At 40.8% G+C, this 24446-nt stretch overlaps 1 protein-coding gene across 2 annotated transcripts; it reads right to left on the bottom strand.

Annotated features, from left to right (window-relative positions):
• Positions 1-333: 333 nt before the first annotated feature.
• LOC138373576 (SHC SH2 domain-binding protein 1-like) lies at positions 334-22745 on the bottom strand. 2 transcript variants are annotated; one of them, XM_069339821.1, is made up of 13 exons: positions 22623-22745; positions 19700-19873; positions 19113-19261; positions 18348-18461; positions 16871-16965; positions 16426-16515; positions 15625-15858; positions 13243-13405; positions 12601-12745; positions 12012-12179; positions 4413-4585; positions 4134-4252; positions 334-3448 (listed from the first exon to the last, which is right to left on the bottom strand). In XM_069339821.1, the coding sequence occupies exons 2-13, from the start codon at positions 19851-19853 to the stop codon at positions 3262-3264; spliced, it is 1791 nt and encodes a 596-aa protein (XP_069195922.1). In that variant the 5' UTR covers positions 19854-19873; positions 22623-22745; the 3' UTR covers positions 334-3261. The 2 variants fall into 2 exon arrangements, with proteins under 2 accessions (XP_069195922.1, XP_069195921.1); XM_069339820.1 differs by lacking the exon at positions 22623-22745 and adding an exon at positions 20923-21953.
• Positions 22746-24446: the final 1701 nt, after the last annotated feature.

Here is a 24446-nt window from a genome sequence, read left to right as displayed (position 1 = left end):
TCAATCACATTTGTACTCAAGTAATCAATAAATGCAATTTAGTACATTCCTTTGCTTACTTACATTATTTTTCAGACAATCTTTCATTTTATGTTCATCCAGAAATGAGGACGTAGGTCCAAGATGGGTTTGTTGACAAACCAATCATTATAACAATAAAGGATACAAACTGGTACAGTATTAAAAATATTTCAATATACCTCAAGTTAGACCCCAGTTGATTCAGGACCACTTTCCATAAACTAAATATAATATTCAGTAAATATTAAAGGATTTTAACCAACACATTACGAACTGGCTATTGGGAACATTTCCGGCAATAACATTCAGCTGTTCTATTACAATACTCTATTAAAATCATTACAATATGCTCATCACTTTTGCACAAATAAAACATGTTAAAACAAGTTTAATGATTTAAATGGCACAGGAATAACAATCTGTTATAATGTTGAATAATCCTAAAAAATTTTCCGAATGTGTAACTGAAATGAAATTGGTACACTAGTTTAGAACAGAAATAGTAATACAAATAAGGCTAAAAATTAATTAAGACAGTAATTGAAAGGATAAGGAAAATTCAAATTCTTAAAAATTTATATCCATTCATACAATATACACCAGGAGCCAGATCCATCAAGCAGTTATGCAAGTACTTACTAACCTGTACAAGAGATCATAGACTACAGCTAAAGAAACAAAGCTGCCAAAAACACATTAGAAAGTTCTCCTTTTTGCAGAGTGACAGATGGTTGGGATAAGTTAAATGAGAAGGGGGTGGTGGAGGCCAAAACTGTCAGTAGTTTCAGAGCATCATATGACAAAAGTACTGAGAAGATGGGATGCCACCCACACACACAGCTCTTATCCTGTAACTACCCTGCTGGTGATCTTTTTTCCATCTTTTGATTTTGGCGGCTTTGTTTACACTTATTAAACAGTTTAAACAGAGCATCGTAACATCCCAATCAAAGGTTGTTGTTATAAAAAGCCTCCTAATGCACTGAAGCTCAAGTATTCGACTTGATCGACTTGAGAATGGTCCAGGACAGACCGAGATGGATCGAAACGTTGTTGTCCCTTCACCTTCTAGTGTGTGGTCTGGTCAACATACTTTAGCCACGTTATTGTGACTCAGTGCCTGCATTGAAGCCCAAACTGTTTAATTAATACAGTATAAACAAAGCCAAAAAAGATTAAGAAAAGATGCACAGGTTTGTAAGTAATTATCAAAGAAGGCACCAAGCCGGGAAAGGTACGCAAGTAGAAGCATAACTGCTTCTCAACTCCTGGCCCTGGTTTACATACACACAATACCAGTTCAAAATAAAATAATGAGATGATGAATACAGTACACAAATTGGTTTCACTTGAAACATTCTTGATAGTTAAAAATTGCCAATACAGGTACTATAGTCAAATGTATTAAAAACAGTATATAAACATTTTGTAAACATTAATAAATATAAGTTTACACAGGCTTAACAGGAACAATAATACCCTCTCTACATAATAAAATAACAAATATAGGTGACAGCAGGTTCATACCCAAACTGATATCTCATGCAACGTCAGAGAGCACAGTACTACACTTGCTTCTCAATTGTGGAACAGAGTACTAGCTTGTGTGCTTATACATTCACAAATATACTACAGTATTAATACAAAATATAGTAGGCCATTGTCAAAAAGCACAACAGCATGGCTATATAGCACTATGCACATCATAGATGACTGGACAGTTCCTAGCCATCACTGGATACCCATACTTGGGCAGGAAGTCATAAATTGACCTACAGTATATCAAAGTAACCTAGATTTACAGAGGGTTTTATCCACAGGTATGTGACGTACTGTATTTTATTGGGACAAGCAAAATTTGTGGTCCTGAAAATCTGGACATTCAGCCATAAGACAGGCAACTCGAGAAACAATGAAATTAGGACAGTAGTGGTCAAATTTCCATGCCATTAAGTTCCCAATACGTAACCAAGTCAAGGTTTCCTCACTTCCTATTACTGCTATAGGAGGAAGGCCCCGGGGATAAGTCACATCTGATGCACTCTTGAGAAGGGAAGGGAACTATCAGGCGAAAGTGCCAAGTCATTATGACTATATAGCACTGGGAAGGTGGGGGGGGGGGGGGGTCAGGATGTGGATTTGGGATGGGACGGGGGAAAGGAATGGTGACCAAACACTTATGAATGGTCGGAGATTGAACACCGACCTGCATGAAGCGAGACCACCCAGCCCAAGTGTTTGGGCACGCACTCCTGAGAGTTGACTAAAAACCGACTAGAGCATATAAAAATCGAATAAACTTCTGGAATAAAAATACCTGTCTCAAAGATTGAAAACAAGTTATATCAGGAAATATAATGAGGCCAACACAATCGGTAGGTTAGAAACCATCCATAAAAGGAGCAGTCAAGTGAAAATGTTGGTGACAGTTCAAGAAAAAAGCATTTCAGGTCGGTAGAAAGGAAATTGTCAGGTGTTGCCAACTGAACATGGAGTAAGAGAGGGGGGGGGGGGGGGGGAAGTAAATTTTGAAGTAAAAGTGCCAGTGAGTCATTACACACTTTACTATAAAAACACATTAAATGCTGTTACAGTTGCTTCTAAGGTTATTGCTATATTGTATGTTCCTCACCTGTTTATTATAATTTTGTAAAAATATAGGATGTATAATATTACATTTTTATTACCTTGCCTACACTAATGCCAACTACCAGTACTTCGATTAGTAAGTAATTACCAAAAGCAGGCAGCAAGTAAGTAAGTAAGTAATTATCAAAAGAAGGCAGCAAGCCGGGAAGACTGTAGCACCATCAGTGTTGTTGGACATTCATTAGCTGCTAAATATCACTTAAAATGCCAATATGACACACACACACACACACACACACACACACACACACACAGACATGGATCTAGACCGAAAATATAGCGCATCCTAACGTTCTTTCTTTTTCATATTTCAATTCAAGGCACAAGACTTGCAACAAAATATCAGACTTACAACCACAATATTTTACTAATAATTTATGTGTACTCTGAAGCCTACATTTAATCTCAAAACAAAGTTTATATTACTTCCATAATAGCAAAGATAACTACGTTTATACAATACACGTAATTAAATTGAATAAAGAGTATGTCACACATACAACACAAATTATATAAAATCTTCACTAATATTATATATATAACATACTTTTGAAATAGTAAACATGTCCTTGGAAGACAGTTTGACAAATCTTATTCAAGTTTGATACTTTCAATAAAATCACAGCCCGAGTCCATTGAATCACTAGGACTACCAGACCTTTGATTGCCAGACTCGGGAGCACTGTCGGGCAACTTCACACAGAAGCTCTCGGAAGTCACCACAGAAACATCTGTTTTGTTATCACTAACAACGTTTCTCACATACTCGTCTAACAGGCTGTCAAAATAAGAAAAATGCAAAGGAATTATTTGTTAGTTCTGGGAAATTTTATTAACTGCTTTTAATTGCAGAAAATTCTACCATTTACTTAATATTTTCCTCATTTATAAACGAGGTGCTACAATTTTTACAAAATCATCCCAAGCCATTCCAGCGGCATTAGCAAACTGATTTTTTAATTCATATTCGGTGACAAGCCGACTGCTTTTTTCCAATTGTCATGACACCTTATATGTTTGAATGTAATCAGTACCTGGTTCCCACTCACTGAGTGAGAAAGTATCAGCATGGAAAGAGAGAGATTAATACTACCGACTAGTGACAAAATAATGTAGACTTGAGAAATATAAACATTCTCCATCAATTCATTATATTCACTCTACATGCATAAAAAATCAACAAGCACCACCACTCCAGTTGTTGTCCAGAGAGGCTGCCCTCTGCTTTCTAAGACCAGGAGTACAGTGCTCTTCTTAAAACTGTCACTGTACAGTACAATACTCTATGTACACATATATGCTGCATCTTTTATGACAAAATAATGGAAGAAATAGGAAGGAGGCATACAATATATAGATTATGTCATAGCAACAACCCGGCAAAAATTTATTTTTTATTTACAATCTTTATTCTCCTAAAGAAGTATTTTTGTTCTGCAGAAAACATTTTACATTAGACATACCATTCAAGAAGAGCTTCTTCAGGAATATCCTTTAACTTGGCAATATCGGAACCATCAGACCACACAACTAATATGCCATACTCTTTGTTGTCCTTAATTTGACTAGATGACAATGAAACCTGAAACAAATTGACTGGGGAATTACAAGGAATGAACAAATGACTAAGTGAATGGCTTCTATACTATTACAACCCCTAAGCATGTTCTAGGCTTGAAGTACTGACATGACATGAACTTTAAATTAAAAATTAAGACCAAAATTACACAACTATTTATTACCTTTGCCTCTTCCTCTATTTGAATGCCAATGCTACAATCAGTAACAGCAGAAGCCGATATGATAACATTAGCACCCTCTCGAAAATCCATTCCAATGGCACTACATCCTCGGACAGTCACACGACTCACGTGTGATTCCGTTTTTCCCAGTCCAACAACTCCACCAACACCACCTGTAGGAAATATTGAAAATACACACACACACACAAGGTAATAACATGATACAATACACCAGAGGACAAAGCTGAAACATTTTGAAATTTACAAGTGAATATGAACATGTCTTGCCAGTTCAACATCAATAACTTGTCCAAACTACTAAATACAACACAGTACCCTAAATTTTTACAATTCATATCTCAGTTTTATGATAATGAGTCCAAAGTGTTAAGTTATACACAATACGTCTTTCAAAGAATTATTACAGAAGTATGTAATTATCAAAAGAAGGCACCAAACCGGGAAGGCTATGTAGCACCATCAAATACGCAAAATAATCAGAGGGCGCTAAATATCACCAAGGATGCCAATACGAGAACAAAAACGCATAAGGCGAACGATATCAAAAGGATCCGAGTCACCAAGAATTCTATCGAGGGACAGGTGACCACGAGGGGCGGTCGGAAAGCAAGACACACGCTCGTCCTGGAAGTCAGGACATTCAAGAAGGACATGCACGACCGTAAGAGGGACAATGCAACTAGGACAATAAGGAGCAGGGCGGCGCTCCATCAAGTGACCATGGGTTAAGCGAGTATGGCCAATACGCAACCTCGCCAGAGCTGTTTCCCACCGCCGGTTACGGTGGAAGGAGGACGGCCACGAGGAAACACAACATTTAAGAGTACGTAGCTTGTTACCAGTAACAGACAACCAAGAAGCCTGCCAACGGGTAAGGACTGAGGAATGGATAACCGGGTAAAAGTCGGAATACGGAATGCCTTTACAAGAGATGGGACAAGAGCGGACAGCTTCCTTAGCGGCAGCATCCGCACGCTCATTTAAAGACACGCCAATATGGCTGGGAACCCAACAAAACTCAACCGACTTAAATTTACTGTGAACGAGAAACAGCCAATGCTGGATCTCGACAACTACTGGATGAACTGGATTAAAGCACCCGAGAGCCATGAGGGCACTACGAGAGTCAACAACAACCACAAAGGAAGACTGACAACGAGAAAGCAGGAGACGAAGAGCATAGAGAATAGCATAAAGTTCCGCTGTAAAGATGCTAGTCTCCGGAGGCAAGCGACACATATAAGTGCGATCAGGAAAAACAACAGAGTAGCCAACACCATCCGCTGACTTAGACCCATCGGTGAAGACAGAAACGGAGCGGGAGTGAGAAGAAAAGTGCTCGAGGAAAAGGCGTTTTAGAACCGTAGGAGGGGTAAAAGCTTTAGTGATACGAGTCAAGGATGTACAAAACCGCGGAAGAGGGACCCTCCACGGGGGCAAAGAAGGAACAACACGAGGAGAAACACCAGAAATACGAACGGAAAGAGAATCCTGTAGGCGAGATAACCGGACAGAAAGAGGGAGGTGGTGAAGAGGAACAGGAACCGCAGGAGGGGTAAAAGTTAAAGCACGACAGAGGCGAGAGGAAGGATGTTGCAAGGACCGCGCAAGATAGCGAAGACAGTAGCGATCACGGCGGTCCTGGAGAGACAGGAAGCCAGTGTCAACATACAAGCTAAGGACGGGAGTCGAACGAAAGGCACCAGAACTGAGGCGCAACCCAGTATGGTGCAAAGCATCAAGACGGCGAAGAGTAGAAGGAGAAGCAGACGAGTAAGCAGGGCAACCATAATCGAGCTTAGACAGGACGAGAGAGGAATGTAAAGCAAGGAGAGTGCGCCTATCTGCCCCCCAAGAAGTATGGGACAAGACCCGAAGGAGGGTAAGGGCCTTAGAGCACTCAACACGGAGGTAAGAGATATGGGGAGACCAAGACAAACGAGTGTCAAGGAATAACCCCAAAAGCTTCGCGGAATCTTTGTATTCAAGGGGATGACCATAAAGTGACAAAGAGGGACGAAGAACAACCCGTTTCCGCGTAAAAGTCATGGCACAAGTCTTAGAAGTAGAGAACTTGAAGCCATGACCTGTGGCCCAAGACGACACGGCATCAATTGCAAGTTGAAGCCGGCGTTGAAGGAGAGGCGAATCATCACCCTGACAACAAAGGGTAAGATCATCGACATAGAGAGCGGAGAAGACACCAGAAGGAAGAGAGGAAAGAAGACCATTGAGGGCAACCAGAAAAAGAGTAGTGCTCAGAACACTACCCTGGGGCACACCTTCGTATTGCTGAAAAGAGGGAGAGAGAGCGGTACCAAGGCGCACCCGAAAGGAACGACGAGAGAGGAAGCTGCGGAGAAAGAGAGGGAGATGACCACGAAGGCCAAAAGAATGAAGTTGAGATAGGATATGATAACGCCAAGTGGTGTCGTAAGCCTTTTCTAGGTCAAAAAGGACGGCAACAACGGAGGTCTTCGCAGCAAAAGCAGTACGAACATAGACCTCCAAGTTCACCAGGACATCTGTCGAGCTGCGGCACTTGCGGAAACCAAATTGAGAAGGGGAGAGGTGATGGTGTTCCAGGAACCACATCAGACGAACGTTAACCATACGTTCAAAGAGTTTGCAGACACAACTTGTGAGAGCAATAGGGCGAAAGTCCTTAGGGGAAGTACCCAGAGACCCCGGTTTGCGAACAGGGAGGACAACGGCATCGAGCCAGTCCTCAGGGACTGACGACGACTCCCAGATCCGATTATACAGACTCAGTAAATACTGAGACGTGCTCGGAGGGAGATGGCGAAGCATCTCATAATGAATACCATCGGAGCCCGCCGCCGTAGAACCGCAGAGGGCCAGGGCAGAACGAAGTTCAGAGAGAGAGAAGGGATCATTATAGGGAAGCTGAAGATGAGTGCAGAAATCTAAAGGACGAGACTCAAGGACAGGTTTACGAAGAAGGAAAGATTGGGGAAGATGAAGACCAGAGCTAACAGAAGAAAAGTGGGAACCCAGTTCGGAAGCGACCTGCAACGGGTCCGCCACAAGAGTATCATGGAGGTGAAGGACCGGTGAAACATCGGGAACGAACTTACCCGCTATCTTGCGGATACGCTTCCAGATCTGGGCCAGAGGGGTTTCGGACGTAATTGTCGAGACATAAGACGCCCAACATTCACGTTTAGCCGTACGGATGGCCCTACGGGCCACCGCACTCGCTTTCCGAAAGAAAAGAAAAGAATCGGTCGTCTGCCTACGGCGGTGCTTCTTCCAGGCTGCACGCTTACAGCGGACAGCCCGAGCACAGTCCGCATTCCACCAGGGAACGCACTTCCGTGGACCCCGAGAGGAAGAGCGAGGAATAGAGCGGAGGGCAGCGTCGAAGACAGTGTCATGAAAAAGGAGGAGAGCGCGAGAGAGGGGCAGAAGGGAGAGGTCAGAGAGAGTAGCACTGAGGGAAAATAGGGTCCAGTCCGCCTTAGCAAACTGCCACCTAGGGAAAGAGAGGGAAGGGCGAAAAGAGAAAAAGGGAACAAGGATGGGGAAATGATCACTTCCATGGAGGTCATCAAGAACCTGCCACGTGAAATATAAGTAAAGAGAAGAAGAGCAGAGAGAAAGATCAAGACAAGAAAGGGTGCGAGTTCGAGAGTCCAAATGAGTGGGCTCACCAGAATTCAGAAGAGACAGGGAAGAAGAGAGGAGAAACGGCTCAAGGAGGCGACCCCGGGTATTCGTCACAACGTCACCCCAAAGAGAATGACGACAATTGAAGTCACCCAGCAGGAGCACAGGCTCCGGCAAGGAGTCTAGGAGGTGTTTCAAATCAGGAAGAGAGAGCGGGACACTCGGGGGGAGATAAATGGAACAAACTGTGTACCATTTCCCCACAAAGATACGAGCAGCAGAACAATGGAGAGGCGAAGGAAAAAGTAAAGGAACAAAGGGAACATCAGCCCGAATCAAGAGAGCAGAAGAATTAGAAGCCCCAGCAATGGCTGGGGGGGGGGAGAGAAAGGAATAGCCACGAAAACGACCAGGACGAGCACCAAGCATTGGCTCCTGGAGACAGACACAAAGGGGCGAAAACCGCGAAACCAGAAGTTGGAGTTCGAGGAAATTGGCGTAATAACCTCGAACGTTCCATTGAAGAATGGACAACGACGAGAAGAGAAAGGACAAAAACAGAGAACAAGGAAGAAACAAAGGCAAAAGACCAACAGAGCACGTTAAAGAATATCAGGGTCGGGATCAGGGTCAGCAAAGTCAGGGTTAGGGGGCATGGGTAAACTGAGCAAAGACGGAGGGAAGGAAACGGGAGAACAGATCAGAGGCGGGCGGGCAGGGTCCGGAGGAGGAGGAGGAGGAGGAGGAGGAGGAGGAGGAGACAACGGAGAGGAGCAGTCAAGGACAGCAGTCAAGGACAGCAGCAGGAAGAGGGGGAGTAGAAAGAGAGGAGCGCACCCCAGCAAGAGCAGCAACCGAAAGGGAAGCAGGGGCCAAAGAAACCTCCATAGCAGGAACAGGGGGCGCAAGCACTGAAACGGGAGGGGAAGGAGCAACAGAGCCAGAAGGAGGAGCTGAGGAAGAAAGCGAAGCCTTCTTACCCGCCGGGGAAGAGGAAGGAGAGGAGCCAGGCTTACGCTTCTGACTTAAAGAGACCGGTGTCCCAGCAACTACGTACCGGGCAACGGATTCCAGTGTCTCAACAGGAGAAGCCGAACGAGAGCACACACGACGGCCGTTAGGAGAGCGATGGACATCCGCCCGCACCGACAGGCGGCGGGGAGAGCCGATAGATGGAGGAAGAGGATGGGAAGGAGGATCGGAGGGGGACGAGGAAGAAGACACAGAAGACACGACAGACCGGGTAGAAGGAAGGGGAACCCCAGACAGAGGACCAGGAGGAGGATCCTTCGGGAGAGAACCCAAAGGGACAGAGGAGGGGGCAGTGGGCGCATCAGGGTCCAAGGCCCGGAAACGGTTGTGAGTCTGAGGAAGGCGGGAAGGACGAGGAGAGGAAGAGCGCAACACGCGAGCATAAGAGATATTAGCATAAGGCGGGAGCCGGCGAACCTGGCGCCTTGCCTCAGGAAAAGATAAACGCTCCCGGTGCTTCAAGTTGAGGACGGCTGCCTCAAGCTTGTAATGGACACACGCACGGGAGAAGGTAGGATGGGCCTCACCGCAGTTGAGGCAACGAGCCTGGGGAGAAGCGCACTCCGACTTAGAGTGACCTTCGCCACCACACAAAGGACAGAGAGAGACAGTCCCGGAGCAGCGGAGGGCACCATGCCCAAACCTCCAGCACTTGTTGCAGAGCCGAGGAGAAGGAATGTACTCCTGGACAGAGCACCTGGCACCAGCAAGAATGACAGAGGGTGGAAGGGTCCTACCATCAAAGGTAATCTTCACAACCCGGAGGGGTTGACGGCGACTACCACGAGGGGGACGAGTAAACGTGTCCACCTGGAGAATAGAGTGGCCCTGGGCAGCGAGGATATGTCGAATATCGTCGTGGCAGTCGCGTAGGTCCCGAACACCGGTCGCAACATGGGGCGGGAGCAAAATAGTGCCAACACTGGCATTCAACTGAACGTTCTTCGAGACCCGAACGGGGGTCTCGCCAAGGCAGGATAAGGCAGCCAAGCGGGAAGCAGCATCCTGAGAAGGAGCAGCAACGACACGTGTACCGAGACGAGTGGGGTTGAAAGTAATGGAGGCATCCACGAAATCAATGAGATGTCGATGGAGGGAGAAATCGTCAGGAGGCGCAGAATCAAGAGGGAGGAGATCAAAATATTTGGCCCACGAAGCGGGACCAAACAAGGCTTGATAGGTAGCAGAACTGGAAGGAATCGAGCGAGGGCGGCCGTGACGAGGACGGCGGTGAGAACCCCCAGAGAGAGAGGGGTTAAAAGGCGCAGTAGTTACAACTAGAGAAGGAGCCGCGCCAGGGGACGAGGTAGTCACCACCGGGGGCTTGGGGCTCGACCCAACCACAGAGGAGGGAGGGGAGCCAGAGGAAGGAGTCAGAGAGGCCAAAGGAGGAGCAAGGTCGGGGCCCAATGCAGCGGAGGCTACAGAGCCCGGTCTTCCAATACGGACCGACTCGGGGGCTTGGTCGCCCACCCCACGAGCCTGAGAAGGTAAACCAGAAGAAGCCGAAGCAGGGGTAATCATCTTGACGAAAGAAAGAATTCACTCACGAATGTGCCCCCACACCCACCATGGAGCCACAATTAGAGGCAGGACACCCAACAAGAAGCTATCGCCGATCTTGTCGGGGCCGCCTAGGGGTGCGTCGCGAGTATACGCCCCACAAACGCCACCTTAAGAAACCGACAGTCCGTCGAGATCGGGTTCAGTGACGAAGTGGGGATTGACAATAAAAGGTTCCCCTCGCTCTCGACGTCGGGTACTGCAGTTCTACGGGTGCATGAGTATGCCTCCTCAAGCACCCGGGCGTCAAAATAGAAGAAGTCCAAGGGAAGAACCAGAACGAGCAAAAGGTCGGTAGGAAACGGCAAGCAGATAGGAGAAGAGGGGGGAGAAAAACGAAACGGAAGGAAAAGGAAAAGATGCCCAGCAGAATTGGAGAGGACGGCAGCAGGAGCACAAGGCTAGAAAAGGACAGAGGACTGTCCCAAGGAGCATCACACTCCGGCAGCCGCCCACTAAGCCCCCACACGGCGACAACGAGCTGAGCGGGGAGGGGGAATTATTACAGAAATATCTGCTCTATAGTTGGTACTTTATTCTTTAAATATACTTTATTCCTAAATATTTATCACATGATTTGATAATAGTCCGGGACGGACCAAAACGTCGTCGTTTCTTCATCTTCTCATGAAGGTTTGGTCATCATGGCACCAATTATAAATTAAATGCTGCTGTAAATACTATAGATTAATATAATGAACTACAGGTATTAACACAAGAAAAACAAATCTAAAAATCCAAACACTATGCTCCTTTCGTAAACAACAATGTGCCTTACACATGAACTTCTGTGTATGGTACACAGAAGTGCTCAAGCCCTCGTTCAGCTTCAATTTGCTCACATGGTCTACATATTATTTCTCAATCAGGAACAGGGAGCTTGTTAGGTTTATCAAAGCCTCCCTAGCCCAGCTATCAACCTTTCCCAGGATGCAACTCAACAGTTGCCCAACTCTCCGGTATTTATTTACCGCTAGGACAGAGACATCATAAGAAAGATAACTGTCCAAATGCTTCTGTCCTCTTGCAGGAATTGAACCCAGGACCTTCAGCTGTAGCCCAATTGCACTGGCACTCCTGTGCCAGTGTCTTCATGTCATATGTGATCATGCACACACACAAAAAGGAGTATCTAACAACCCCAAACTCTCCATCACACAGTATTTCCAAACTCCCTCACACTATCCCTGTAACAATTCTGCTCGTCAAAACTGACACTACTCAAGTTGACAAAATCCTTTACCCTAGCACAGCTACCTACTCTCATTCATACTAGCAACTCTTAACTATATTGAGGAATACAAGTGTTAAGGCCTGACAATATTATACATGCCCAATTAATGGGGCCCTTACCTTCAATAGTGACATTCTGTAGTGTAAGGATGCCTTCATGGTGCACAATTCCCACCTGCTTCCTGGAAGGGTTTATGTTTAAATTCTGCAAGGTAAAGTTGCCAGAGGTATCCAACAAGACATCCCCGGCACTGTTGTTCCCTTCAATTACCACACCACTTCCAAGACCTACAATTATTCAACGTCATAAATCACCAAGTAACTATAATTGCTATGGCTAAAGTAGAGTACTGTACTGTACTTCAGTACCTCCTCTTACAGCCAAATTGAATCCAAACTTTGTATACTCAATTCTAACCATTCTCTATATTTTTCACTTCAACAGTTTCAGTAAGAAACTGAAAAATAAATCTATATTAAATACAGAAACTTCAATAAATCTATAGCATAAAGGTCCAGATAGTTAGAAGATGCAGTGTAAGAAATAGGTACTGACAATACTGCTAACATTAACCCCCATACATAATGGGACAACTGAAATAAAGTAAAACAACAATTGGGTAAACAAGGCTTTACACTAATAAGCATTTGCCACATACAAAATAAAAGTCTTGCAGCATCCCCTGAAACAAGTTGACATCATGCTCACCAATGAATGTGCCGCCGGCACTCATCAGCCCCAGGTGGCTGAGGGAATGCTTGCCAGGCAATATTACCACCACATCTCCCTTCCCGGCCATGTCCAGAGCCAGCTGCAGGCTGGGAAATGTCTGACAGGCTGCATCATCTGGCACCTAAAAGTAACAGATTGAGTGTAAACTGTTATTTTTCTCCTACCTCCTCTGATGTGAAATTGTCAACCGGTATGTAGACAATATCATTACAGTACTTTATTGCCTCAATCTATTAAATATTACAAGAATTTTTAATGCTCTTTTGTCATCTTTTTTGTTTTGTAAATTGGACACCACAAGGCCTAACTATAGAGAATGTAACAAGGAGCAATTTAATGTACATTGCATTGGAATTTCTTTTGCATTGTATATTAAAAATTCATAGCCATGAGACTACTTTCTGTCAGCTTTGCCACTAATAACTATTTTGTGGTCCATCTTTGAGGGTTTGGGGTGCCAGGATGAAGACTGGTGGGGGTTGTGAAAGGAGGAATGTGAGGGAGGGAAGGATGGAGAGAGGAGGCAGAGGAAGTAGAAAGGTTACTTCTGGACAGCAAATAATAACTTTTATAATAACCTTTAAAACATTTTCAGAGTACAATAACCAGTAGTCTCACCTGTGGCAAAGATTTAATGAGATCAGGCAACATGCTCATCTGGGTAGCCAGCACTCCAACAGAGACTGAATTAGCAACCACCTTCACTTTGGTGTTGCTGGCCCCACTGTTCAGGCTCACCATCTCACAACGCTGCACCTGTTGCTGGTGAGTCAACAACTCCCTACCAAACAATGACATAATGAGATGCAATGCAAATTCTTGTAGCAATGAGAACATGGTGGGAGAGACCAGATAGCAAATTTAACAAATAATCTGATTAACAAATCCACAATAGCCATGATGAGGGTTCCAACCCATGAGCTGGGTGTTCCCAGATGCACGCTCTAGCACATAGCGCATAGGTTCGAACCCTCATCACAGCTCCTGTGGATTTGTTCGTTGATATATTACGATAATGTGATTTCTCTGTGTAAATAATCTGATGCTGGATAAAAAAAAAAATTAACACCATCGCTCACCCGACACGCGCGCGGTCAACTTAGAGGTCATGGACCTAACGTGCGGGCGAGCGCGTGGTGACACCTAAATGTGTACACTTGTTTCAGCTTTCTCACCTTAATTCTCGTGCTACGTCGTTCATTTTGGTGTCATTGTGTTCGCAATTAGATTCCCTATAGGTGTGTATGAATATAATATCCAAAAGCCTAGCGTGACTCCCAACAGCAAAGGCTAAAGTCGGCAAAAGTTACCCGTGAGCGCACAAAATCAGTAAAATGTGTATACTCGTTCCATTTTTCTCACCTTAATTCTCGTGCTACGTCGCTCGTTTTGGTATCATTGTGTTCACAATTAAATTCTCTACAGATGTGTATGAATATAATGTACAAAAGCCTGGAGTGCCTCCCCACAGAAAAGCCTAAAGTTACCCGTGAACGAGCACCAATTTGTACACTGCAACCTAATGTGAATACTCATTCAGTTTGATAACATCAATTTTCATGTTATGTCTTTCATTTTGGTATCAAATTGTTCGCAACATAAAGGCACGCATTTTAAAACTAGTCCCAACATAATAGGACAATAAATATAATTTTACCAAATATTTTAATATTTAGACCAAAAACCTATTTAGAATCTTTCAAGTGCTCGGACATCAAGTTTCATGTTATATCTTTCATTTTGGTATCAAATTGTGTGCATTCTAATGGCGCTTATTTTGATACTATCCCGAGGTCAATCGGATAAAAAATGAATTTTATACAAATATTTTTGTAGTGGACGCAAGTCATGTCCAAAGTCTGGATTCAAGAGAAAAAAAATTGGATGAAAATCAGGTCCAAAGTTTGCGATACTGTTAATAGCTGGATATACAGTAGATATTACCTCAAACTATTATTAAGATGTATTAAGTGAACAATTTTATGAACAAATGTAAACAGCAACTGCTTAACCTGCACAATATAACCTCCCTTCTGCTATTAATCAGTGGACTCTGGGTTGACAAGTTTGTCAAGAAACCATTACAAGAGACCAAAGAAATCAGGTTTAATTAAGAAACAAATAGCTGTGCTGTAGTAGCGACACTAATCATATCTTTCCAAATACCAGAAAGACAGTTGTGAGCAGAAATTTAGAACAAGACTTAGTCAATAGTCCCAGAGAAGTTTCACAATAACTGTCCAATGAATTAACCAAGTCAGAAATTTAATGTTTCGAGTACAGTACTATTTTACTTGGAAAAGTCATTTACAGAGTTGAGGCCAAAGGCGTAAGTGAAGGGAGGGAGGAATGGAGGATAGATATATATATCCTGTGCTAAACGATGTACTGTATGCCTGTATAGGAACTCAATTTGACCAAGTAGAAAATCACATTCTTAACTATGGATGCAAGCACTATTTTTTAACTATTACCATAGTATGAAAATAATTTATGAATGATAACTTCTTAACACTTTTAAAGATCTTTATGATGTGTGATGATAATGCAATCGGTCTATAATTTTTTGCCTGTGCCTTATTTCCTCCTTTATGGAGTGGTACTAACTGCTGTTTTTAGTATGTCAGGGATAACGACAGTATCTAGGCTCTGTCTCCAAAGAATGCGAAGGGCCTGTGATAATGGTTTTTTACAGTTCTTGATGACTATAGAGTTCCAAGAACCAGGACCTGGTCCTGAATGCATAGGCATACTGTCCATGGCTTCTTTAAAATCCAGTGGGGATAGGGTGACATCTGATATATAATGTGATGTTCGTAACAACCATGAAAAATTCATTTGGATTATCAATCTTCAGTGTGTTTAGTGGCTCGCTGAAAACGGAGTTATACTGATTCCTCAGTATTGCTATGACGTAGCATCCAAAATAAATTCACAAAGTTAGATTATTCGAGTTATTCTCTCAAATTTACCAGACTAGCTGGATGGTGGGTTACTTACCGAAAAACTGGGTCCCGCTGCATTTCAAACTGAGCTTTTAGCTGCTCCATATCTTTGTGAAGCTGGATAAGACGAGCAACATCCAACTGGTCTACTTCATAATCAAACCCTTCTCCTTCACAGCTAGATTCAATTTTTTTTATTTCTTGCTGCACCATGCTAGCTCTTTTTACAAGACTCCTAAGCTCCAAACCAACATCAGCAGGAATACTGCCAGTTTCTATGTCCTGATGCCTGAAATATAAAGATCATGTAAATACTGTAACCATATAAGCAGTCAAACTTCTAATTTATATGATTATCTACATAAAATAGAAGGTTTATGTTTGTCTGTGTCCCTGTCCAAAAGTATGTGACCAGATGCTTGGGGCTTGCATCGTCCAACTTTCATTTATTTATTTATATATACAGGAGTCCTTACATTCTTGTACAGCCACTAGTACGCGTAGCGTTTCGGGCAGGTCCTTAATCCACGGGGTACTCATTAACATGAAACACAGGGGGATATGGGAGTGCCATAGGTCAGTCAGCATCATCCCAAATGTCACCTTTGAAAAATTATTGGCATCTACTGTATAGCAACCTTGTGATTTTCATTAATTCTAAAATTAAATTGCAGACGTGCTTTCCCACAGTTATTTTTTTTTAGCAATTTTTTCTCCGCTTCGTTATATTAACTTTTATGATAGGAAAAGATAGGGAGAGGAAAGAGGTTAGGGAGATTGGAGGGAAGGGAATGGGAGGGATGGGTGGAAAGGGGAGAAGGAGGGATGCCTTAATACCTCATACCTGCAAACTTACAATTTTAGACGGGCACTGATAAGATAGTAATCATAACAGCACGTTTCTTCTTCCAGATCCCAAGCCTGCCATATATTCTTGTAAAAAAACCTGTAACAAGCAACATAAGAACTTATAAATTTCTTACATTAAAATAAAACTAAATTGAATATTTAGTTAAGACCCCCATGGTCAAGTGCTGGAATTGGGCAATTAATTAGCATTATTATATGGTAGTACATAATAAAATATTTTACAACAGAAGTGAAGCAAGCAATAATATAGTGAATAGCTAAATATATACATTTGGTACACAAGTGGGAAGGGAATGAACAGAACGGCAACCCATCTAGTCACGGATGACAAACGAGCCGAATGTGATGAAAATCCTCTTTCTGGCATTTGTACATTGCTTAATATATTTCATCTAATTCTATCTTTTATTCGTTAATTCAGTATTCCTTACCTTATCTGATCCACAACCTCTGTAGTAGTACGCATATCTAGAACATCACTCTCTTGCTCGGCAAGTGGATAAAGCTCCATTATAGGCACAATAATCTGGAACGTAAACATTTACAACAATTTTCTTGTAACATGTCCGAGTTGGTGTAAGGAAGTGTTAACCCTGTTGCCCACCATTGTGTTGTGTAGCCTCTAATCCACTATGATGAAGGGGAGGGGTATTAGGCTGGGAGATTAATCATCTTAAATTCCTTCCAACAAGAGCAGGATTTTGCCACTAACCCTGGGCTGTGTGTGGTTTAGTTCTCATATCTTCAGCCATGTCTTTTGACTCGTCTGTATTCATATTGTAATTTCTACCTCTTATAATTTTACTTCCCACAACCCAAGCACATCAAACTCCTAATTTTGACACCTGTGTTTTATGATCTGGCAAGGTGCAAGTTCTCTGTATTATAGATCATCTATTTTTACACAATACTATTCACTTGAATGTATACAGAGAAGGATGACAAAAGTTAATCCTATGAATTAGAACCCTATGTGAAGTGAGAAAAAACAAAAAGGTTTAATTTACATCCACAAGGCAAAAGGAAAAGGGCAACATGATCGAGGTACACAAATGAAAGGGTTTAACAAGCAGAATATTAATAAGGCGCTAAATATACCTGGAAAGGATCATGAAGGCAAATGGGGGGGGGGGGACCTTCGACAAGTTGCTGGTTTCCTGTTCTCGTCAAGGCCACTAAGGTTAGTGGCCCTCGGGTAAACAGGAAATATATCAATATAGTACTAAACAATCTATACTACATCCATGTAGTCGAGACATTACAAAAGCCTGAGTGAATGGGGGGGAGGGAGTGTGTGAAACCCCCTGATTGGCCTTTAGTGGAAGCCTCAGGACCCCAATAGACAATTCAGTTGAATTTCAGGTTGCAATGCTTTTGACCATGACATAGTGTAGTGGTCTAGGGCCTGGGCTTTGGGAGTACCCAGTACACAGGTTCGAGTCCCTCTCATGGCTCCTACTGATTTTCTCAGTGATACATCACATTAATGTGATTTCATTGTGTACATGTAATATACAGTACGGTATATAAAATAGTAATGTATTTTCCTATATTCTTATGTTTTCTTGTTCCACAGAGGGTAGACTGGAAAGCTTACAAGCTAAAGACCCCAAATAGGTTACAAACTTGCAAGACAAATTAAACTTACTGGCTCTTTAGGAGCCATACAAGGCTGTGGGTTTAAAGGCGTTTATAACCAAGTTCCATCTTAATTTAAATCTTTGTTGAAATCTCCTACAGAATTTGCATTCAATCTAAATTTACGAAGGCTAGCATGCTGGGAGACACAGATGCATCAAGTACTGGACCAATAGCTAGGAGGCACAGCTCCAGTTCTACAGTTCCTTAGGCAAATACAATACAGTATCAATACATAAATAAAATGGCACAAATTTACAAATATTTTACTTGAGTGTTGGTTCTCTCTTTTATCAGCTTCAGGTCATCATCTGGAAGATCACTCTTGACCGCCTTCAAAATTTTTACATCAGCAAAAAGCTTCTCACGACTCACATTAACAACCTGTAATAAAGGTAACCGTGACAAAAGTATTTTAAGAGTGAACCAAACCAGTTGTACATATGATTAATGCTCAATTTTATTTTATCTAGTGCAGTAATGAGGGGTAATAGTAATGAACTTAAGCAATGAACTTCACAAGGGGGCTGTGATTAGATTTCCTAAGCTTTTCCACGATCAGTAAAGACTATGACAGTTTTATACTGATCTAGCTTTGCTTGCATTTACCAAAGATGCCAAAGATTACCAAAATACCAATACAAAAGTGATCAGAGAGAATTTAGATTCATTAAATGAAATGGACTACCAAATGGGATACAGTATTCAGTAAGCTGCAATAAAACACTATGAACATACTACTATAATGTACAGTTACAACAGATGACAAAGAATTGAAATAGCAACAGCCCATTAAATCCAAACTAGGCTGTTTATTTAAGAGAAGCTTATAGTGGCACAACGTAAGGCGCAGATTTGGAGGAGTACTTGTCAATTCTGTTTTGAAATGTTTAAACTCATTATATAATTTGGCAAGCTGTTCCACACGTTTATTATTTTATTAAAGTAAAAGTAGTTTGCGTCGTAAGAATGAAAATGTTTTTGCTATGCATTCAACAATAATTTAATCAAATACAGATTCGGTTCACTACTTACATCCACAAATATATCAGAAGGTTGCTGAAAATTCAAAATGGCCTCAGTGACCTCAGATGAAGGCCTCCATATTGCTCTCCACCCAGCAGGCTCAATTCTCTCCTCCACATACTGGATAAAACGCTTCTCCACTCTGTCCGCTGTCACTCCTCAATATAATTGAAGTATCAAAACAATTAGACATATAGAACTATTTAAATAATGATAAATAGCACACATCAAAGAGCATATATATCACAAATATACTACATTATATACATAGTGGAAATGCACTCTGTTTTTTCTTGACACAAACTTTATTAAATACAACTTCAAAAGCTTAAAGTTATATGTTCAATTACTTAAAGCATAATTATAAACTTTTAACCTACAGTTGAAAACTGAAATCTGAAAACCTCCATTTTAGTTAACATCTAAGCATTTCATCTATAGACTTGAGTGTGGTGTCATTTTCTAGATACTGTAAACTTATCTTGCTCTTCAAGCCATGGTTCTTACACGCAGCTATTACTGTACACTATTTGCATTTTTAAATCCCAAATAAACAAAACTCAAGTGGCCAGATACAGGCCCTTTTTTGCTATTACCTTGGAGAATGCTATCCAGTTCAGCAAGATGGTCCTCCAACTTCCAGGTTACGCGGTATATATCAGGGACCACGTCCGACTTGTCTACAGCAAGAGGAGAGTCTGGGACTTCTTCCGACCTGTTCATTCTCTCGGCTGTTGTGCTGTCCTCCATGGTTAAGCTCTCTAGTATACCTTAGAATTGAAATATATTCAGTTTAATATTCAATTTAAATTGAATAAAAGTTTAAAAGTTAAAAAGAATAAAAGTTTAATATTCAGTATACTGCATGGATTTTTATAAACACATTTTCAAATATTGAAGATAAAGAGGATTACTGCAGATTATACAGTTCAGAATAGCACTGTATATACAATATTTCCAATACATTCTGATCTGTGACTATTTTTGCATTTAGATTTTAAACAAAATCACTGCATAGGAAGATAGCCAGAAACCCATGACAATGCCTAAAATTAAAATTTTATAATAATTTGATTTATAAGAATATGCATACATAAAAGATGAAGATTACAGGCGTTACACATTAAATGAAGCCACTACTACGCAAAGCGTTTTGGCCAAAACTCAGAATAATTAAGATAAAAACTATTAATAGGTATGATGGAGTAAACACTTAATACTAAAGAGAAGCTAACGTATGTGAGAAGGTTCAAGAAATAGAGCAAATGGTAGACAATATAAAGATGATGATGGCAACTGGCACTGACTGCCACTACATTAAGGAGGGTGCAGTTGTAGCAACAATACAGTAGTGGGTTTAATATTAATAACAGCAAGAAAATACAAAGGTGGCTTAAAAAGCTACAAGAACATAACGGAGTAAAATAGCAACAGTGAAAGATTAACTAGGGTAAACACTTACAAATAAACAACATATATATGACTTGTGTAAGCAATTTCACAAAAGTAGGTATATTAATTACATGACAATGAAGAAAGGCAGATTTATAGTAAATAAAAATTAAGATCACAGACATATTGTTAGTATATTACAAATAGAGAAATTACCAATAATAATACATTGCAGCAAAATTAACACAATGCAGTACTGTACTTCAAGGTGATATGCCCAATACAAATTATATTGAAGATCGATGAAGTTATAAATTATTATATTTATGGATATACAATATAAAGAACAATTGCTTTCCTAAACAAGCTTCACACATGCTTCACCAAGTAAAATGAAAAAGCAATTGACAAATCAAATATACTGTACAGTGAAACATTATTGGTTGATCAAATTCACTTCACATGGAAGAGGGCTATAATTAAATTTCTTTTAACAGCTAGCCTGGTTTCTTGCTGGGTTGGCATTTGGTGCTTGACCAAGTGGTTGGGCTCTGGTTTTACAGCTCTGTTTCATGTCCATGCATACCTTCCTGTGAGGTCCACCAGAAACACCGAGTATTAGTGGCTTTAGGCATAGTATATACTAGCTCTATAACATTCTGTAACTCATTTTGTCTATGTACTTTTACCTGAATAACAATTATGTATTATTGTTATTATTACTATTATTATAGCATAGTTGCCTCTCAACCAAATGGCTCAGCTTGTAATGTTGAGCATGTTTCCTAACAAATAACGTCCCTGTTAACAGTAAATAGTCTCCCAGGAATTAGTCGACTGTTGTGGGCTGCATCCTGGAGAACGTTAGTTATTTGTTTTGTTTGCCTTTGTTTCTTTGACAAAGGGGAAACAGTGTTATACTGTACTCTTAGTGCTTTCTCCTGTTAAAATGCTTAGGAAAGTTGTAGTTACCATTGCCTAACAGATGTTGACACCACACATCAATGTGTGTAAAAATTAAATGTTAGTTTAGTTCATTTATTATGTACCCCATACCCATCCTGTGGGTGGTGGTGGAAAGGGGTTACAAAGCCACATAATGGGCTTAGGGACTGAACCCCACAATTCATTTAGCTAAGCAAGTTACAGTCTTGATGAGCTAGTTACAAATTTCAATGCACATCATCACAACAATGGGCTCTCAAGAACAATTTACAAACCTTGTGGAGTCAATATAAACTGGGAGACTTGTCCAGCCTACAGTGGGTTACAGGTAAATACAGGCTTTATTTGGACGCAGGTTCGTATCAGGGTCTACATATCTGATATTTTATGTGAACTACAGGGGCCTGTAGGCACACCTGCTCACTAAACTTGTCACAAGTTACTGTAGTAACTACAGTACAGTAATACAAATACAAAATACAAATTTTTATTCAGGTAAAGTACATACATACAAGGTAAGATACAAAAGTTGATGAATTTATAGATAGAGCTAGTACATACAATGCCTAAAGCCACTAATACAGTCGAGTAACCAAATCGAGAGACCTCGAATGTGGAATGACCTTCCCAATTATGTTAAAGACTATACCTCTCCCAACCAGTTTAAGATGAAAACTAAGTACCACCTAATTAACTCAATGTAACCTACCTCACCCCCAAAATGTCAACCCATGTCTTCTATTTTAAACAATGATGTTTTGTTGACCAAATTGTATTTTTGCTTTTTTTCTGCCATGTTTCCCCCCCCCCTTTTTTCATTTTTTTTTTTCATATTTTTTCTCAACACAATTTATATTTTAATCTAAATTACTATTAAGTTTTAGTCTTAGTGTTTTTCCTGCCCGAAACGCTTTGCGTAATAGTGGCTTTAGGCATTGTATGTACTAGCTCTATCTATAGATCCATCAACTTTTGTATCTTACCTTGTATGTATGTACTTTACCTGAATAAATATTTGTATTTTGTATTTTGTAACCCCCCAGGAGCAGAGAGGACAAGTGCCCCGCCCACCCCACCACATCTTCCTCAAGTTCATCTCCAGGAAAAACAAACTACACCTGAAAATACAGCTGAATCCTAACTGAAGCTACACACGAGAGCCCTGGCCGGGACGCAGCCTACCTGGAGGAGGCGAGGCAGGGTGAGGCAGGGTGAGGAGAGACGTGTGTGTGTTGTCGTCGCCAGCTGGTGTTTGAACCCGTGTGGCGGGCCCGCGGGACACGAGCCTACTCCTCTCATACTTATTAATTTATTTTTTATTTATATATATATATACAAAAAGGTACATTAGATTTATGAGAGTACATAGCATTGATGTTTTTACATTCGTGTAAAGTCACTAACACGCATCGGGCAGGTCCTTACTCTAACAGATAATTTTAAGTAGTAATTCTTAATAAAATTGATAACTATCTACGGGCTCACCATAGCCCGTGTTGCTTGGAACTTTTTGTTCTAGGTAGCAAACCTTTAACAACAACAATAAAATTGAGAAATATTAACAGGTACATTGTAAGAAAATTTAACGAAGATTAGTAGGTACATCATAGTAAAATTTTCGGATTATCCACAGGTACACTGTAGCATAATTTGAGGATAATTTCTAGGTATATTATAGTAAAATATGCATTCAATATAACAATCTGCGGCCAGATTCACGAAGCAGTTACATACGTACTTAAGAATGTTTTTCTTCTTAGCATCTTCGTAGCGGCTACATTAGTATTTAGGTAGGCATTTAAGAAGGAAATTCTTCGTAAGTACACTGCCTCGATTTAAGGACGGTGTCGACCACTCGTAGCTTTACGTAAACTGGATATAACTCAATTTTTCTCTACTACATAACACGGAGGATTGATTATATTATAAACAAACTTATTTAGCTGGCGAATTTCGTCAAGAGTAGTCCTTCGTGTTAACTATATATGCATTCTCTGCTTGAAACTTGTAATAAATATGTCTTTTATGATATTAGAATTAGTTTTATACATAACCCTCTGGGTGAAAAAACATCTATTTTCAGTTCTTCTTGAGAGGACATAATATCCAACACTATAGTTGTGATTGCCCTGTTATCAGTGATTTCAATCAATCTGCTGTATGGTGTCTATTAATCTTGTTTAAATTACTAATCAAGCTGTCAATGTAATCAATCAGAGCTTTAATATAACAATGTGCTTTAATATACTTACTAAGCTCTCTCATCTCATTTTTCTCTTGCAATGTATCTTTATCATTTATCAATTCTGATAGAAATTACCTACTTAAAATTATCTGCTAGATTAAGGACCTGCCCGAAATGTTGCGCGTACTAGTGGCTTTACAAGAATGTAAATACTGTACTATCCAATGTATTCTCACAAACCCAATGTACCTTCTTGTATATATATATATAAATAAAAATAAATAAATAAATAAATTTCAGACCAAATGGTATGAGGTACTTTGAGCTCTGTAATTACTTCATGCACTCAGGAATCTTGTGCTGTACCCAGATTTTGCTAATGGGGACTAATATTTATTATTACCAGTATTATCCTTATCAAATCATAAATGTTAACCATGGATCATTAAGATCTCATATTTATATGTAATGTTAGTAATGCTGACCAAACCACACACTAGAAGATTAAAAGACGACGAAAATGTTATTAATACTGTATTTCTTTTGAATCATTAAATTGTGAAGTATGTTTCAATTTTTTACTTCTTTGGATATACAATAGGAAGGATAGTTTAAACAACCCATAAATATTTGTTGCATTATATTTTTTATTTAAATAACTGGATCAATATTTTTACAACTGACATGATTTGTTCTACTCACAGGTGCATTATCTGTTAAAAAAAATAGGCTTATTGTTACACACAATGCTGCTACAGAGCCTTCCCGGCTTGGTGCCTTCTCTTGATACTTACTTATTGTTATACACAGCCAAATTGTGT

Source organism: Procambarus clarkii, chromosome 42, assembly GCF_040958095.1.
Source record: "Procambarus clarkii isolate CNS0578487 chromosome 42, FALCON_Pclarkii_2.0, whole genome shotgun sequence".
Classification (NCBI taxonomy): domain Eukaryota; kingdom Metazoa; phylum Arthropoda; class Malacostraca; order Decapoda; family Cambaridae; genus Procambarus; species Procambarus clarkii.
Note: the sequence above shows the minus strand (reverse complement) of the source record. Positions and strands in the feature narration are given on the sequence as shown.

Bases quoted from the DNA above. Each gene is read 5' to 3' on its own strand.
- LOC138373576 (XM_069339820.1), bottom strand. The intron at 16,516-16,870 runs GTAAGGAATACT...TGCTTGTTACAG, and splicing joins GAGGTTGTGGATCAGATAAG to GTTTTTTTACAAGAATATAT. The intron at 13,406-15,624 runs GTAAGTAACCCA...ATTGTTTGGTAG, and splicing joins CAGCGGGACCCAGTTTTTCG to GGAGTTGTTGACTCACCAGC.